The 17,942-nt window shown below is 43.4% G+C and overlaps 1 protein-coding gene across 2 annotated transcripts; it reads right to left on the minus strand.

Moving 5' to 3' along the window:
* Nucleotides 1-1,176: 1,176 nt before the first annotated feature.
* On the minus strand, nucleotides 1,177-17,936 carry TMEM169 (transmembrane protein 169). Of its 2 annotated transcripts, none has more exons than XM_071435199.1 (3): nucleotides 17,784-17,936; nucleotides 6,578-6,997; nucleotides 1,177-5,074 (listed from the first exon to the last, which is right to left on the minus strand). In XM_071435199.1, exons 2-3 carry the CDS (start codon nucleotides 6,861-6,863, stop codon nucleotides 4,452-4,454), a joined length of 909 nt encoding a protein of 302 aa, XP_071291300.1. In that variant the 5' UTR covers nucleotides 6,864-6,997; nucleotides 17,784-17,936; the 3' UTR covers nucleotides 1,177-4,451. The 2 variants fall into 2 exon arrangements, with proteins under 2 accessions (XP_071291300.1, XP_071291299.1); XM_071435198.1 differs by having other exon boundaries at nucleotides 6,560-6,997.
* Between the last annotated feature and the right edge of the window lie 6 nt (nucleotides 17,937-17,942).

Raw genomic sequence — 17,942 nt, forward strand, 5'->3', positions numbered from 1 at the left:
TTAGGATTCAAAGCACAGGCTGGAGGGACTAGAAGGGTGAATTTGAGGGACTTACAGTGGATAAAAGCACATTCCTGCTGTTATTGTTTCAGTCCTCAGAGAAACTGAATGGGGTGGGTAAGTCAGCAGGCAGAATTAGCACTTCCTCTCCCCCGGTGAGATACATGGTGCAGTCAAACAGGTGTGCTTTGCCTGATGAAAAGATCTTCAATAGGAGTCTCTCACTGATAACCATTATCTTATCAAATTATTACCTTGCACCTCAGAAGTGAGAACTGCAAAGGCTAATGAGCTAATTCTCTGGGCCCACTATCTCCATCTCACAGGAAGCTGAGTGTCCTTTGTTGTGTTTTTCACTGGGTGAAGTGGTAGGGAGTCCCCGGCATACATCTGCCACATAAGGAATTCTGTTCCCTTGGCCGTGTTTGCAGCAGGCATCAAACCAAAAGCACCTTCCTGCTATTTCCAGCTGTTGCACTTCCAGTTTGAGGGAATTTCCTACAGATAGCTTTTTGGCTCAAAGAGCTGTTTTACTGAAGCTGTGGTAGCCCTCAGCTAGGAATTTTGTTTGGGTTTTCTGAAGATCCATCTCTCCTTCTTAGAAGAAAGAAGATTTTAAATAAGTGTTTTCCCTGCACCAGCAGGAGGGTAGGGCTGTAATAAGACTATGTGTGAGAGATCCAAAGGTGTCCTTTAATGTTTAGGCACCTTGAAGAACTGTGCTGGTGGATTCTCCTTTGACTTATCAGAGTTATGCCTGAAGTACCCAAGGGTTGTAAGAAATCTTCCCAGCACAGCTTTAAATAGCAGCTCCAAGTCACAGACACACAAACCATGTTGGAAGAGTTAAAAGTACTTCCTGGTTTGGTATGGAAATGTGTTCCCCACTATAGATCCTAGTGGCTAAATAAACACCCAATGAGTAAAATTAAATCAGAAGTTTTCATTTGTGAGCTATGAAGTAAAAATAAAGAACCCAGGCCCCAGAGATATATGACAATTCTGGATAGGCACTGTTTAACAAGGGGTAGAACTTTGACCCATTTCAGACACACTTTAAAGTGGATTTTCAAACACAAGGAATTCTCGTCAATTATCAGCATAGAATGACTGTGTCCATCCCACAGCACTGATTTTAACACAAAGTAAAACAGAAGCATGAGAGCAACACTCCTGTAAAGCCACATACATCTTTATTCTCCACCCAGGCCAGCAAGGATGGGAAAAGGGAATGCAATTAAAAATAACAATCAGCAAACAGTATCTTTAATTAAAAAACATCCAGACTAGAGCAGCCAGAAATACACTCAACAATCCAAATAACTGGAATTCCCTGCAGTCTGACAGTGGCACATAAGCAGAAATTACTTGATTCTGAAAGCAGGGTAGGACAAGACAAAAACTTGTGCTTTTTTCTATTACAACAATTGATAATTATTGTATATTTTGCAACAGGCAAACTGCTACAGAGGACAATGGGCAAGAGAGAAAGCTATCCAGCTGCTTAGAGAAAAGTCTGAATTAAACTTTTACAAATAGCACCAAAACTAACCCCAAGCACCAGAACTAACCCCAAGCTTAAATAGCCCCCACCAAAATCAATGACAGAATGCCTTGAATTTAGCAGGAGCCAATGAAAGCTTAGTTAAGTGTAAAGAAGTAGAAAACACATGATGGATTGTCCCAGCATATACCCCAAAATGTGACCTCCAAACCCAGAAGCACAGCTGCACTGCAGAGGGAGGGTACTATGACTCCTCTGATGCTCCTTTGTGTCTATGTAGCAGTAAGAGGCACAGATTTGGTTTTGTCTCCACTCCAGAGGGCTGTTAGCAATCCTGAAAGCAAATCCTGCAGCTCAGCAGACATTTCACATGGATGTATTCTGTAATGAGCTGGTATTTATCATTCGAGCCCTCTGTAAGCTGAAGGCTCTTTGTGCTACTGACCCCAGCCTTGAACAGCTGCTGTTTGGCAGTGACAGCTGAATTGGGGTTTCTCCCTCTGTAGCAATGCACACTTGCCAGCCATCCTTTCCCCAAACTTGTCTGCTGCATGTTGGGGCCAAGATACACAATCCACCCCTTTCATGCCAGCAGTGTCCCTTTAGGCAAAGCGTGAGAACACTTGCCAGTGAACCTTCTTTTTCCTTAATGCTTGTTAAGCATCACTTATTCCCATCCTCCAGCCATGTGGGAGCCTGCAATTTCCATGTGGAGAGTGGCTGCACTGGGTCAGTATAGACTGCCAGCACTGGCTTGGCTTATCCTCAGCATCTCCATTAATTCAGAGGCATATCAGCCTGCCTGATTGGAACAGGCCTGTGAAAGGCATTCCACTGCTTGAACCAGTCCCAGGCATATGTCAGCCCCTTTGAATCCCACTAAACTACCTGATGTTGTCTCACAGATTGGGGTCTATTTTATTATTTTTCTGGAAGTTGGTAATTGCTTTGAAATATTTCACCAGTAAAAAATGATAGTAGGAAGCAACACACACAGCCTGGCTCTACTGTGCCCAGGGAGCACCACTGCTTTCCCAGTTAAGTGTGGGGCCAAGACTGCTCTTGATATTTGGCTTGTGCATTATTTACTGTTGAGCCTTCAGCCAATGCTAAGAGGCTCCTTTGACTTCCCAGGGACCAAGGATGCAGCAGGAACTACTTATTTCTCAGTGTCAGGACTAGAGGATCAGATGGACTTGTTTATACATCACCAGTTCCCAGATACTCTAACCAGGACAGTCAGTGTAGTCTTGAGCTCAACCTTAAAATGCAACACAAAGCATTAGTTTCTATGAAATCCAGCTACTGAATGGTTTCTTTTTACCATCCTAAAAGTAGAGCTTCAGTTCCCTCCCCCCGATAGGGAGACTGGGGAAGTGAGACACTACAGAGACAGGAGTGACTGTGCAGCTGACAGACTGCATGTCACACTTACCTACCTACACGCAAGCAAATGGTGGGCTTCCCTGGCTTGGGCCTCACAGACTTTGCAGCAGCACCAGCAGTGGAGCACTGAGAAAATTAACTATGTTTCAGATATGTTACTCAGTCCCCTTTAGAATCTGCTACACTTCTCTTTTATTTTGCTCATCTGCTTCTTAGGCCAAAACTCCCATAGGTGATCGAGAATAAAGAGTTTTTCTGCCATTTTTTTAAGAGACAATTAAAATTCCTCCAGCCTATGGTGGCCACCTCAGCCTGGTCAGGGAGCCTACTATGATGCCATGAAAAATCCAAAAAGGAGGGAAACCCATTACAAAATGAGACATGAGGGGAGGAGGACGTACGATCCATTGCTCTTCCACATAATTAAACAGGAAGAGGGATGAGGTGGGGAAGGCGACACAGATTTCCAGAGGCACAGATAGACATGAACTTCTGGACTCCCCCATTTTGAAAGGGGAGGTCCAACAGCTCTTCCATAAGAGCAACTTGAAAACCAGAATAACTTGTTTCAGAGCCCTTTGCATCCTAAGTGCCTTCAACTCCACCTCTAAATCCAGGTGCTGCAAGTCCACACCTGCATTGCAGTGAGATGTAAATGGATTGCCCCCTCCTTAGAAGCAGGCACCTCCTTAGAGCAGGTGTTTCCTCCCTATAAAACAACTGTTTGCACTGCACACTGTATATGAGTCCTGTAGATTGTTCCTCCCTAGCAGTGCACATACCAAGAGACCCACTGCAGATGTGTTCCAAGCACCTATCTGAGCACCTGCAGCCACTTGAGGGTTCTTGGTGACAGCCACATCAGGTCCCCACACACCACATTACAAAGCAAGCTCTGCTCTTCCATCGTGGGATGGGGCTGTTTCAGGTCAGTGTAGAACTCACCTGCCTTTGTTGGCAGCTATGCTGTCCTCTCCCACTATTCCAGTGGTCTGTGACACTGGACTCTGACAGTGTCTAAGCAGTCAGCCTGCCTAAGTTAGCTGCTCTTGTTGGAAGGACTGGGAAAGGACCCTTTCTAAGAAAACTGCAGGAACATCACACATTTTGCAATTTAGCCTTCACCTCTGAATGGGTTCCTATCTCTTGAAGTTCATCCCCCAAGCAGAGACTTCTTTTCACTGTGTCATAGGTCACTACTATGTCCTACTGCTGAAAAGTAAAATCTATCTTGACAGAAGTGGACTTTTCATAATACGTCTCTGCTACTCCACAAACAGCCAGAGCCCTGCTGCAGACCTGGATTTTCTTACAACTCCCAGAAGCTGTAATTAGCTACAACACATGACAAATCCTTGGAAAGCCATGCACCTCCCCACCCAGAGCATGTGAAGCTAGCATTCTTGCATTCTGTGACATTTAAAGAGGACTCTCAGCCCAATATTTTATTCATTAAGTTTGTGTTTAAATATATACGTATATTGTTTTTAAAAAAATCAGTGTGTTATTTTCTAGGTGAGAACACTGGTGTATGACCAAAATAGTCACCCAGGACAAAGGCTCAGACTGCTGAGGTCTCAACCCCCTGTGCAGAGCTCTTGCCAGAGAGACTACCTGAGATATTGTCAGAATCAAGCAGCTCGACAATGCTGTATGGAGAACAATCTTCTAAACCCAGCTTGCTGCAGAGCCAGCCACAGAATCCTTTCTCCATATCCCTGACAGCGTGCCACCAGTACCCAAAGGACCATGCTACCTGGGCTACAGCTGAATACAGGCCTAGGGAGAAAGAAACAACCATAATTATAATTGGGTAGGAGATAATCAAAAAGGGACAAAAGGTGATTTTGTGCCAGAAGGTCCTCTCTTCATTGTACACCAAGAAGATGTTGTACCATGTAATGGTTCCATAGTAGAACGAAACCACGAAGGACACTACAAAAATAATGGGGAGGCAGATGATGGTCCAGAGGACAATGTGAGGTCCTCTGTCTAACCCAACATCACATTTCTTCTTCTTCTCAGGAACATCTTCTTTAGGAGGTTCCTTTGACTTAGCCAGTTCCTGCAGCTCTTTATCTGTTAGGGTGACATGGATGTCCACCATCTGACCCTTCTTCTTTCCCCTGGTGATTGTTCCAGTCAAGGTGACATAGCGGCTGTCTAAAGGCATGTTCCAGACACCTACAACACAGATAAACTCATCTACATCAGATTTATTTTCTGTACAAAGTATTTTGTGTAAATCTTCAAAGACCCCAAAGACAATTAGATAGTGCATATGGAGTTATATTTAAAATCAGATTTAAAAAGATGGAAGACAAGAAGCAATGCAGTATGAAGAAAATTACCACAGAAGAAAATGGAAGAAGAGCTAATGAGGAAAAAGACAGGAATTCCAAATGATAGAAATCACAAGGGAGAAAACTCCAGTATCTCCACTAGGGAAAATATGTGAAGGGAAAGTGCTGCAAGAGTATAGGAGAATGAGAGAGAATGAGACAGAGTAACTCAATTGAAAATGGTATACCTATTTTCTCTGTTTACTTCATGGATTTATTCCTGAACAGCATGGACACTTGGAATTAATTAGATAAATATCACTGAGACTCTTGTTTTGGAATAAGCACATCTACACATGGAATTGTACCTGAATAGCTAATGCTTCACTTTACATTTGCATTGTATCTCAATCCAAATTAATTTTTAAAGTTTAGAAAAACTTAACAAACTGTCATAAAATTATATTTGCATTTTAAGAGATCAGTAGAGGCACCAAACGGGACAGTGCTGGTATATGTGTTAAAGTTACAAAGGGACTGCTTTAGCTTTCAAGTGACATTGGTATAGGATGGGCCATGCAGTAGTACTGGCTATAAACTCCTCTTTGGGGCTATAGTGTATTTCCTCCTGGTCTTAATTCTGACTAGCTTGGAAGAAGGTCTTCAGAAAGTCTTAAAAAGAGGCTGAGCAGCTTGACGTGCTCAAAAAAGTAGGAAGGCAGCAGGCAAGTAATGATAGGGTCTGGGATCATGGGGCACCTGGTGTATCTGGTGGACCAGGAGCATTTGAGCCCCTCTCAACCTGCACTGCTGACTCACAGGAATATTTAGCCACAGGACCTCTTCCCTGCAAGGGCACCCAGGACAGACAGCAGAAGTGAAAGTGACTTGAAGATGCCCCGTGATGACCTTGCCAAATAATCACCCTTCAAGAGGAAGCCGTGCTGAGTGCATGCAAACAGAAGGCAACAGTAAATCCTATATAATGAGTTAAATTCCCTATCAAAGGTAGAGCCACTAACTCCATCTGCTTCCATCCTTTCACTTAACAGGCAGTTGTTCAGGCATGGACAGTGGCTTGATCACGGCTTAGAATGACATCATTGGCTTAATGCATGCATAGCACTGCAACCAGCACACCAACCCCAACCAGCACATCCATTTAAAACTAAGACTGTAGCAATAACCAAAGTTTGCAAAGAACTGCAGGAGACATCCCAAATCAGCCTGTAATGCTTTCTGTTTCAGAGCATTTTCATGTATGAACTCAAGCTCTCCTTGCCTGCAATCTTGGAGAGGGTTGGGGCCACAGTCACTTCCATTTGACCTTAGAGCATGATGGCATCAAAAAAGCTTATGTGAAGTGAGTGTTCTCAGGACTACATACCATCTGTCATAGACTGACCCAGGAACTTGGAGCCTTCCTCAGAGCTCTTCTCCCCTCCTTCCTCATCCGCCTGTTCTTCTTCCACCTTATTGTCATGCTCAGACCGATACACGATTATTGACTCGGGCCGGGACTCTTTCTTCTTCTTTTTCCTGCGGTCCATAGTGGCTTCCCCATCAAAGGTGACAGTGGTTGCCACAGCCCTTCTCATTGTGCCACAGCGAGGGCTCTGGCCTCCAGACTTGCTGTCTTTCTGCACAGTCTCCTCCATCCCGCTGCTGCTCTCAGTCACCTCACCCGGCATCTTGTAGCACCTGTTTCCAATCAACAGCACCAATCCTGCACTTGCAAGTCATTGATTAACAATGGTCCCATGGATGCTTTGTTCTGGTAAGATGTCCCACTGCTGGTATCCAAACTATGCACTCCATTCCCAGCCTAAAATGAGAGAGAAAGCTGAAAAAGTGTCTTTGTCTTACCAAGTAGAAAAGATTGGCAGAATTTTCCTCAAAACAGTTACTTCCAACTGGTTTAAATGTCATCTGAAGATCTCTATTACTGTCCTGAAAATCAGTTCTCTTACATTTTACATTCTCTCTACATGTTTTGTGGTGTCTAATTTATCTTGATTCTTAGGGTCCAGTTTTCACTAGAACAAACCAAAGCTACTGGAAAGAGTATTAACATTTATAAGAAGGGATTAAACATAGCCAGCCTATTGGATGAATTTAACATTCCTCTGCAATGCTGGAAACAAACAGAAGACAATAGTTTTGGCCCACAGGCATCAGAATAAAGGATTGAAACCATAGATGAAAAAGAAGTTGACCAATTTAAGGGACTGGCCTAGAGATAACTGCAACAGGAACACAGTGCTTGTCCAGCATTACAACAGCTATATTGGTGCCAGCCTTTCTCATTTTGAGCTTCTAATGATTTACTCCCCTCTGCAAGGATATTACAAAAATTAATCAAATTATGTCAAAATGAGTGATGTTTCAAACTTTAACAATTTAGCAATATGTAGTGTTGCCATACTTTTAAAATACAGAATATACAGTGGATTTAAAGCAAAATTATTTTTAAGATGATTTTGCTGGAGAGGGAATTGGGAACCACAACAAATTCTTCTGATTGTGCAGAGAAAACAACACAAGTGTTCACAAATCTTTTTAGCACAACTCAATTTTTGCTCCTCATTCAAGCAAAGTTAGCAGTGATATCAAGTGAAACTGTCATCCATGGGAAAGCTGCCTAAGTAAAAACCACATAATTAAACATGCATCAAGGCAGGCAAATCCTGCTCCATGAATATGGAAAAAGGATTAATGGTTCTCAGACTTCATAACATTTAAGGAAAGTGACTGTGCCAAGTATTCATGAAGCATTTAGGTACAAATCTGAATACAATGAATAACATTTTAACAACTCTGAAGAGCTCTTTTCAACATTTACGTGAACATATGTATTTAAAAGAATGCAACTGACCAATAATTAAGCTTCTTCCTAGTAACTGAGTCTTTCCTTTAACATGAAACTAAGAAACACAAGTATCATAGTTTACAGCCTACATAATGCTGGGGAAATAGTTTTACTTGAATGGATGACAGAAAAAAAGTTAAGCATTTTTAAATTTGGCAGTATGGTCCTGGTCTTCCCACAGATGTAAGATTTTGCTGGTCTGTTTTGAAATTTTGTGCAGAACTTTAGAACCACTATTTATGCCTGGTACACTCACACTTAAACACACCACACCCACACAAAACTTGAAATTGTATCACTTTAACACCTAAGACAGTGCCCATTTGGCTCTATGGAGCCTTGAAGAATTCAACAACTCAGATTATTTTTGTGCATTAGAGAAAATAAATCTTCCCTGGTGATCAGAAGACACATAAAATGGACTTAAAACCCCCTCAAGATTCAGTATACTCCAGAAGCCACACTACTTCTAAATTACTGGGCAGAAAATACTTTTAGCTCTGCTGCATGGCTGGAAAGTCTGTTGCCATCACACCTGCCATAGAATATGCATGTCTAAATTAGCAGACACACTGGAAAACAGAAGTTCATGTAAGCTTTTGTTTGTTGGCTTTTTTGTTTGGTTGGTTTTTGTTTTGTTTTGTTTTTGTTTTAATGCCTTTAGGGGTAAATGGAATTAATTTATGCAATGGAATAAACTCACTCTTTGTAGTAAATTCATTCAGGAAGTACAATAGACTCTAACATTTTTCTCTGAAAATCAGCTGTAAAACTTCATGGTTTGCATCTATAAAACCCTGAAATTACGTGATTGAGCCTAATGACCCCCTGAGACAACAGCGAGATTCTGCTTCCAAAAGTGAGGAAAGCAGGCCTGGAAACAGAGAAACCCAAAGCATCACTTTTGGAATAATCTACTAAAAGTCTGGAGACACAGAAGTTGATTAGATTCCCAAAGTTCCTGGCTGTAGTTCCATGTTCAGTCTCTACTGACTTGAGAAGGGGATGACTTACAAGTAACATTTAAAAATAACACAAAGCTACAGGCAAATATTTTTAGTTGGGCTTCTTTTTTTTTCCCTAAAGTTGATCCAGCTGTGGCCTTGCTTAAACTCACGGTGGATGATAAGCTAATGGCAGCTCTCAGTGTGATGCCAAAGCCCAAAGGATTATGTCACCTTGACTGTGAAGGGAGCAAGGTGATATCCCTTCTGAATCTCTCATAGACAGGCACTGGCAATCTGTGTCCTCTTCTTGTGCTCACCACACAGGCAAAACGCTGATTAATGACCAGAAGATGCCTATGATCCCCAAGTTATCTTGCTGTGTCTGATGTTCCCACCCCACTATAGCAGCCACTGCCTCTGTGAGTTACCACCAGGACTAGAAACACCTCCACAGCAGGGTAATCTGAGAGTGGCAGCTCAGTTTCTCCTCCTGCTGATAAAAGGAGAGGGAATGGGAAATGGGGGACAAGCCCCTAAGAAGCACTGTTGCTGTGGCTGAGGCAAAGCCCTTGGGATAAAGGAAGTGAAGGAGCTCAGATTTTTCTGTTTAAGGCACAAGAAGGTAAAATCTCATGTCAGTCTGCCTACATCAAAACCAAAAGTATGTAGGAGATCCTTATGACCCAGCAGAGGAGGATACAGCAAGATAAAAAGCTGAAAGATGAAAAAAGACAGATGTTAGGTAGGTGTTTTAACAAAGTGGGTAGGTGTCCCTTGGTATATCACTGGGTGATAAACTGTTGGGAAACTTCCAAATCTGGACTGGGTGTCTTGGCAGAATTTTGGTCACCTGTACTTGACTAGAAGAGGGAAAGTCCTCTGGTTTGCATTAGGGAGCAGTCAGATTGAAGATCACCAAGATCCCTCCTGATCTTGAGCCTGTTCTCACAGTACATGTTTATTTTTCTCTCATCGGTTTCCCAATGAAGCAGCTAGAATATCCCCTGCCAGCTGGTCCAGAACTTCTGAACACAGCACTTCAAAATACCACCATCAGCCCTACATCCCACAGCAGTGCTGCTGAGTTGAACAGGTTCAGGCCTCAGTCCCATTTTTCCTGGAAGTATTTTCTCTGTAGCTGCAAACAAGAAATGGGCTCTTGCAGAAATCACAGTAGTGTACAAAGAGCTTCATTTTCCTCTCTTCCTTTTCTTTACCACTTCTAAGAATAAGGCCAGCCCTCAGCACTACACAGCTGTCCACAGCACCAGTTCCTTCAGCCACACACCAAAACCTTCACCCTTTAAAAGCCTTGCTATGGAGCTGAAACATTAACAATTGCTGTGCATCTCATACTAGTGATGCCCCCGACGTGGGTGCACAGGGGAAGACAGGAATCTAATAACTGTCCATGGGAGGGAAGGAAAAGAAATGGTCATATTTCAGAGATAGCAAGGAGCAGTTTATTAGCCAAACAATTTGTTATTAATCTCCATATGAAAACAGATGGAGAACCCTGGGGAGGCTGCTCTGCAAAAGCACTTTGTAGAGTAATTTTTAGAAGCACAGTCTTCTGTTACTATGCAGGAAAGCTACGGCTGCTTATGCTTCCTGTGACAGTAATAGTCTTTGACACACAAAACAGGAGCCTAAAAGCTTGGCCTTGCACCATTTAGGTCAAAGGAAGCTTCTTCCATTGGTTTTCAGGGTTTGATCCTGCTGCTAACAGAAGAGAAATTATCTGGTTTGAATGCAGACAGGGAGGAAGAGCCTTCCTGCAAGCTAATAAAATCTTTGATCTTAAATCCCAGCTACAGCACAAGTAACCTTTTTATGACTGCTCAGAGCAGACATGAGAGGAAAAAATGTAGACGGTAAGCAGCAAGGAGCATAAATTTTTATTTTTATAGTCACATAAAATGTACAACACATAAGAAGAACTGGCACGGCGTCTTCACTCACATCATGCAGGGGTTGTCTGCAGAAACAAAAAAACAACCTGTGCTTTAGAAGCACTGTGATTTATGCAGGATGGGGAAGAGATGAAGGGAAATCTACCTCAGAGACACACCCTGAGAGAGCTTCCTAGCCACAGATCTTCCTTTGCTTGCTGCTTTTACTTCATAACCTCTGCATCCCCCATCCCATCTCCACTCAACACCTGCCATGTGCATGTGTGTGGTTTTGAGCATGCAGGTTACCCAAGGGATCTTTTCCAATCCCTAGTATTTTTAAAGGGGTTATCTGCTGTAACTGCAGGGGCAAACTGTGAATAATAGGAAGTATTAGATGCATCCAGCTGTTCAGGACAGATCTGTCTGCCACCAACAAATCGTGTTATGACGAGATGCATTGGTCTACACAGAACATGCAGCTCCCAGGCTCTAGAAAAACACGTGACAAGACATATATAAGAAAGCAATTTCAATTCACACTTTATGTAGGAAAAGGGCCAAATGGTAGGGCTCCCTCCACAGCTTTGGATCTGTTTTAAATACCTAAATGACTTCACATTATCTTTCACATATGCATCCTCACCTGCTAAAACAGAGGATGTCTGTTTCCTCTTTATTTCATGGTGAAATAGATCAAACTAGATTGCAAAGTTACTTGAAACTAGCAAATTCTCAAGGCTGTGATGAATGACATATTAGACAGTGAGGCAAGAACAGCTCCTCTCTATCAGTACCAGGGTCTGTGCAGCTTGTGGTGAGCTTGACAGGGGGATTTATCTCCCTGAAAAGAATAAAATGCTATTTTTAGCCATACAGATTTTTCACCAAGCAGCTCCTTCTACAGGAAGGAATTTCTAAGGAAGGAGGGAAAAACTACCCCTCCTGGCAGCAGCTGATTTCAAACTGCATTAAGTGTCTGTATAACAACAGCAAGAAACAAAGGAAAACATCTGCCTCTGCCAGCCCAGCAAGGTAAAAGAAAGCAAACACCAAAATTCAAAGTTCACACCCTCCCTGCTTAATCCACAGGCTTCCAAGCACTTTCATTTCTTGGAAAGAGAAACAAGAGAAATTACCATGCTCTGGGCATGCTTCCAAGCAGGAGCAGACTTTAAGCTGGACTGCCACAAGCAGAGGATGGCACTGAGCACCTGAGCATTGGGGATAACACAGTAAGATGACTCAAGTTACCAAAAACTTTACAGTGTTTGCTAGTGGAGACACCCATGCTCCATGCCTTCCCCTCAGGAGCAGAGGGTGCTGAAAGCTCAAGCTAAAAGCAAAGGGAGGCATAGGCAAGCAACATGATTTCAGTAGGCAAACACTGACAGACCCAAGTTTGCCCTGCCCCTCCAGTTTACCACAGGCACATAGCTCCTGCCTGTTGGCAGGTGCCATTAGGGCCAGCCCTGCACCACACCATGAGCCAAACCTGCTGTGGCTCGCTCAGCTGTTGACCATCGCTGGAGCTGCAGCAAGACTGGACTTGCTTGGGTGTGGATTAAGGGCTTCCTGGCTCCTGGGGCCATGCTGGGTGCCTCAGGACCTTTGATCTCCCTTCCATTCTTCCATGAGACACCAAACGCTCGCTGACAGCATTCTACAGCTACAGACAAAACACCAAAAAAAAAAGTAGTGGAGAGATACATTCCATAGTATCACTATTCTTTCTGAATGACATTTTCCAAGGATATTTTTAAAAGTCAAAGACATTTTGAGAGTATCTGTTTTATGAATAATTTCTTTTTATTTTCCTTTGCTGTTCCATAACTTTTCCAAATGTCACAGAACAATAACTGCTGTGCATGTCATTTATTACTGAAGACTGGAAGACAGCATACAGGAATAGCTGATCCTTTTTATTTTATATTAAACGGAATGCCCAATCAATTTTCTTCCATACCAACTTTTTAAAAATCCCCCAAATGTACTAGTCTACCTTTTTTGGAGCAAAAGGCTGAAATGCTATCTTGCCCTCGTCTTCACTTATTTCATCAGACTGCTAGAAGAAAGAGAAATTGTGAAAAAAACCATAAAGCTTCCCACTGCCTCCACATGGATGATATCTGTTTCTTTATGTTTATTTCACTATGCTAAAAACATCAAGGAATGGCATGGACACATTAGCCTTTAAAGAGAACCAAGGTTTTAAAAAGAGGCTTATTTAGAAATGGAAGGTTTGAAATCTTCAAAGCAAACCAAGCATTTAGATATGAGTCTTGAATAAACTCAACCAAAATCTCAAAATTTTCAAGAAAAATTAGATTTCAGCTGTAGAGGCATGCTTTCTCTGCTGCCCTGCTCTACCCCTCACTTCTGGACTTGCCAAAACAGGCCATCCTGCACCTTGAAACAGCAGGGGCTCATTGCAATCCCTACCCCATCTCCCAGGTCACTGCTGGATCACACTGTACCAAAGAAACATCTGAACAAAGTCAATCTCACCAACTTTAGTCACACATCCTGCCTCCACAGCAGTGCCTTCAGGCTGGGATGAAGTGTAGCATCTATTTTTATTGGTATAAGACCCAACTTGTCCTTCACTGGGTTTGGAAGATGCACTAGAACTTGCTGCATACACAAACCAGAGTGCAGAGAAAACACCTTCTACACAGCATATGCACACACATGGGGAAGTAAGAAACATTGGGAGTTGCTCCAAAGCCATGAAACACCGGTGGTGGGTGTGAAGCACCTGTGCTAACACAGGACTTCTGCTACAGACCTGACTGTGGTGCTTTGCTCTGACAAAATGAGGAGAAACCACACATTGAAATACCTGCAATTAGAGAGGAAGCAGTGGCAGCCATACAGCCTCATGGAAAATACAGTCAATTGTAAATCCAGTCTGGAAAGCATTATCTGAAAATACCAGCAACAAGCTGCAGACATACATCCTGTGGTTCTTCTTTAGGCAAGATATTTGGGGGCTTCAAATCAGAGCTTTCTCTGAGTAACACCTGACTGAAGCCCAGAAGTTGCTGGAGAGCACAACTGCACAGAGAGTGAACTAGAATGTTCCCCTGGGAGTGATTCAGGATTGTTTAATGCATTGCACGGTAAATACAATCTAGGATATTTAGACAGTATCTCCAGCAGCAGGAATTACTTGGCTCAGGGGAGTTGTGATTGGATACAAGTGCAGAGAGAGACCTGTGATGCCAGGATATTAAAAATGCAGCACTTTGAATTGCAGACAAGTGAATGCTTCAGTATCATTAGTATGGTATTAGCAGAATGTGTAATTGTTTAGAAAATCTTTTTACAAACCTGTTTCAAACTGTTTGATGCTGATATTCTATATCTCGCACCACTGTGAATTCTGCTTTGAGTGGGATGTCCATCTTGTCTGTCTCCTTTTTTTTTTTTAATCATTGGAATGAAATTGCTAGGGATAATGATAAAAGATTTTAAAATCCTAATCATCATGTAATTAGACTGAAATCCCCCAAGACATAGCTGAGAGAAAAGTGCCTTTCCAGAGAGGAAGTCCCTAAAAAGATGAACTGACCGGAAAGCCTGAACATCAGCTGGAGCTGATGGAGGAGGCTGTTCTGATATGGAAACCAGAAGCCACAAAACAGAAAGGCTCTCACTTGCTCTTGAGATATGACGAAAGGAAAAGCAGCCTCAGGAGAGAATGTACAGACAGTAGGAGAAAGTAGCAGGGATTTCCAAAGAGGAATTGCACAATCCCATGGAAAGGTCTAGAGAGGTAAGGACACAAACTCACATCAGCTTTCATTTGGTTTTGGCTCAATCCAAGCATTTCTTGTAATGGGAGAGAAGAAATTATTGTTGTTACACTTGGTGTGGTTTTTGCTGTCCTAGGAGAAGAAAAATATGAGACTAGAGCACCAATAAGAGTGGGTCTGGGAAAGTAGAGGCTACTGGAGTGCAAGCCTGCATTTTTCTGAAGGCTAACTAGCAGAAATCATCTATGAGAAGCTGTCTCTAACCTTAAAATTTTATTTCTGGCACTAAGATGCTTTCCATTAAATCTCCTCTGCCCTCACCTCCTTGTGAGACTGCTGACCCCAGGCATACCTCTCACAGGGTTTGGATCCTGTGGAGGTTTCTCTCCTGTTTGGAGCCACTTCTTCTCTCACATCAGGTTGGTACTTACCTACTCTTGAGACCTTTCCCCTTGCCAATGTGGATTCTGAGCTATAGGAGGGCACAGACACCCTGAAGGATAGGATGCCATAAGGAATTCTCAAGGCAGTACATATCAGTGCCAGGATTTTTAAAGCATGGCAGCAGACTGGACTGGCAGGTGTCATCAGCTGAATAGCTGAGCCATAGGCTGGCAAAGCACAACGACAGCTTTGGACAAAAGTAGCCTTTTCTAAAAACACAGAGTTAGCTATTAATCTCAATAAATTGAACTACTTCATTCAAAGCCAAGACACAATCTGGGAGCTAGGAAATCTAAAAAAACCAGGAAATCTAGTTTTTTCTCTTCAATATGTAAATAAGAAAGTAGATGTTCAAGAATGACATATGCTAATCCTACAACTCCAAATAAGCTGACAACTGGAAAAAACTACTGAATTCTTTTTGTTTTGTCATTTTGACTTTTGAATGGTTGATGTTTTAAGCAATAGTTATACCAAGGCAAAAAAAGTCAGATGGTTAACTTCAAAAAACAAAAATTAAGACTCCAAGTCTTTAAATGCAGATTTATTTTCTTCCAAATTCAAGCTGACATATACTGAAAAAAAAGCTATCTAATCAGACCCTATTTTCTAACACATAAAGATTCAGAATCTTAACATTAAGTTTACAGAGTAACATCAATATGCAAAACCCTTATGCTTACTGAATTTACTACTGTCTGTGTGGAGTGACAGATGGACATGTTTTAATGCTCTCTATCAATAAAAGAAAAGTAACATTCCTTTATGATTTAGAAAGTACAAGAATATGAGGAGATTAAAATTGATTTTAGTTAATAAGATTTTCTTCCTTTCAGCTTAAATAATTTTGAATTTCAATGACTGGGGTCAAATCCATTCACCCAAAGGTACAGTTTGAATCCTTGGTTCAAAGGCAACACACACAATAGTGAACAGAAGCCACCAGTTTGCTGAAAATGTTTGTGAGCATTGGTTATCCCAGCTCTATTTTTTGTGAATACATTTTGTACCAGAAGGGGCTACCCTCCACTGAATGCCAAGGAATGGATGTCTCCTTTTCCCTCCTCCTTCCTCTACAGTCTTGATGCCTTTCCCCTTTCTCCTCCCACCCATCACTCACAGAACCCTTACTCATGGGTGCAGCCCCTTATTTATGGCATTTCTGTGGCTATGGGAAAATTCCAGAAACCAAGCAATATACCCTGATAGGGAAGAAAAATTCTTTGATTAGTGCTGTCTAGGAAGAACACTGAAGTCAAGGAGATCACATGAGTAGTAAGGCCCACTGGATTTTCCTTAGAGCCATGCAGCTCAGTTGGGATGGCAGGCAGGCTGGAATATGAAGATCTAATTCACTAGCACAGATGAGTGCTTCTCCCTGGGATTAATTAATGATTGCTCTGATACGGCCTGCCTAAGATATGTAGGGCAGCCAGAGACAGTTAATGGGAATCTGTGAAGTCTCAGATTGTGAAAGATAATTAAAGGGGGGAAAAAATTTTTTTGCAGTGTCACTCACAGTGCTTCACGTTTTGCCCCCAGAAAGTGGAATGCTTTCAACACTGATGTGTTCTGCAAACACTGACCCACCCCAAAAGGGCAATTTTGTCTAACAGTTGCCTTATTGGCCTAAGTCACCATGCAAAAATGCACCCCTGTCTTGTCACCACTTCATTTCAGGTGAATGAATCTGGACACCCGGTAAACTTCTCCATGCCTCCCCTCCCCTACACTTAAAAGGAGGGTATACAGCTTCCATTAGAACACACTGACCTACAGGATAAACACATTATCCTAAAATTGTCCCCGATTTAAAGTACTAAACCTTAAAACATGCTTTTGGAAAAGTAAATAAATTTGTTTCACAAATGAGAATCCCAAAACAGACTCAATGAATCTCCCACTTTACTTATATGTCTTAAAAAAAAAACCCAAAACCTTACTCTCTTCTCACATTAGCCAACTCTCCTAAGGCAAAAATAACAAGACAAAATTGAGACATACTTTCAAACATCTCTTCTATTGCAAAGGACAGAGGAGATGCCTGGAAAGACACTGAACATGCACACACATGCTGCTGGGCACATCAGCGCCGGTTAAAATCACCTGCAACGGACAAAGATGCTCTGTCACTTCACTGTGGGACAGAAAAGAAAATAATGCTGCCTGTCCTCTGAGCAGTTAACACTGAGCTTGGTTAGGGCCATTTTAAGGGGGCCGGGAGAGGGGGAACGGACAGCAGCACCACAAAGGCAATTGAGCCCAAAATGACTCTACTGGGGGCATGCTAAACGCTGTCACTTCGGCCTTCTCGGCCTCTTCCCTACAAAGTCCAAGCCCGGAGAGAGGACTGCCCGCCCGTGGGTCCGTGGCAGGCGCACACCAGCACTTTCTCCTGTCCGTGACATCCTCCGGCTTCCCCCCGGCTGCTCCCGGTGCGGCTCCGCTCCCGCTGCTCCTCAGGGTGCCTGCCCGCATCCAGGGGAAGGTGACCCGAAGCGGAATAGAAAACCAAGTCCACCGTCCCTTGCAAGCGGACGAGCCCGCGGCTGCAGGCAGGTAGGCGCTCACTGCGGGGCTGCAGCGGCGACCCCGCGGCGCCACCGGAGGCACCGACCCCTCCCGGGCGCTGAGCGGCGTCTGCCCCGCGGGGCGGGAGCCGGGCGATACCGACAGCGGACAGCCGCTCCCTTTGCCTTACCTGCCGCCCGCGGTGCCGCGCCGTGCCGCGCCGCAGGACCCTGGCACCACCGCCGGCACCACCGCCACCACCACCACCACCACCGCCGCCGGCACCGCTCCGCCGTCCCCGGCGCCGAGCCCCGGGCGGGCGGGGCCGCGCGTCACTCGGCGGGGGCGG

The sequence above is a fragment of the Agelaius tricolor genome, unplaced genomic scaffold (assembly GCF_023055355.1).
Source record: "Agelaius tricolor isolate 1412-34295 unplaced genomic scaffold, bAgeTri1.0.p SCAF_10, whole genome shotgun sequence".
Taxonomy (NCBI): domain Eukaryota; kingdom Metazoa; phylum Chordata; class Aves; order Passeriformes; family Icteridae; genus Agelaius; species Agelaius tricolor.

Coding starts and splice junctions, on each gene's coding strand:
- TMEM169 (XM_071435198.1), bottom strand. CDS start 6,863: ATGCCGGGTGAGGTGACTGAGAGCAGCAGCGGGATGGAGGAGACTGTG. Junction 5,075..6,559: donor GGGTCAGTCTATGACAGATG/GTATGTAGTCCT, acceptor TCTGTGTTGTAG/GTGTCTGGAACATGCCTTTA.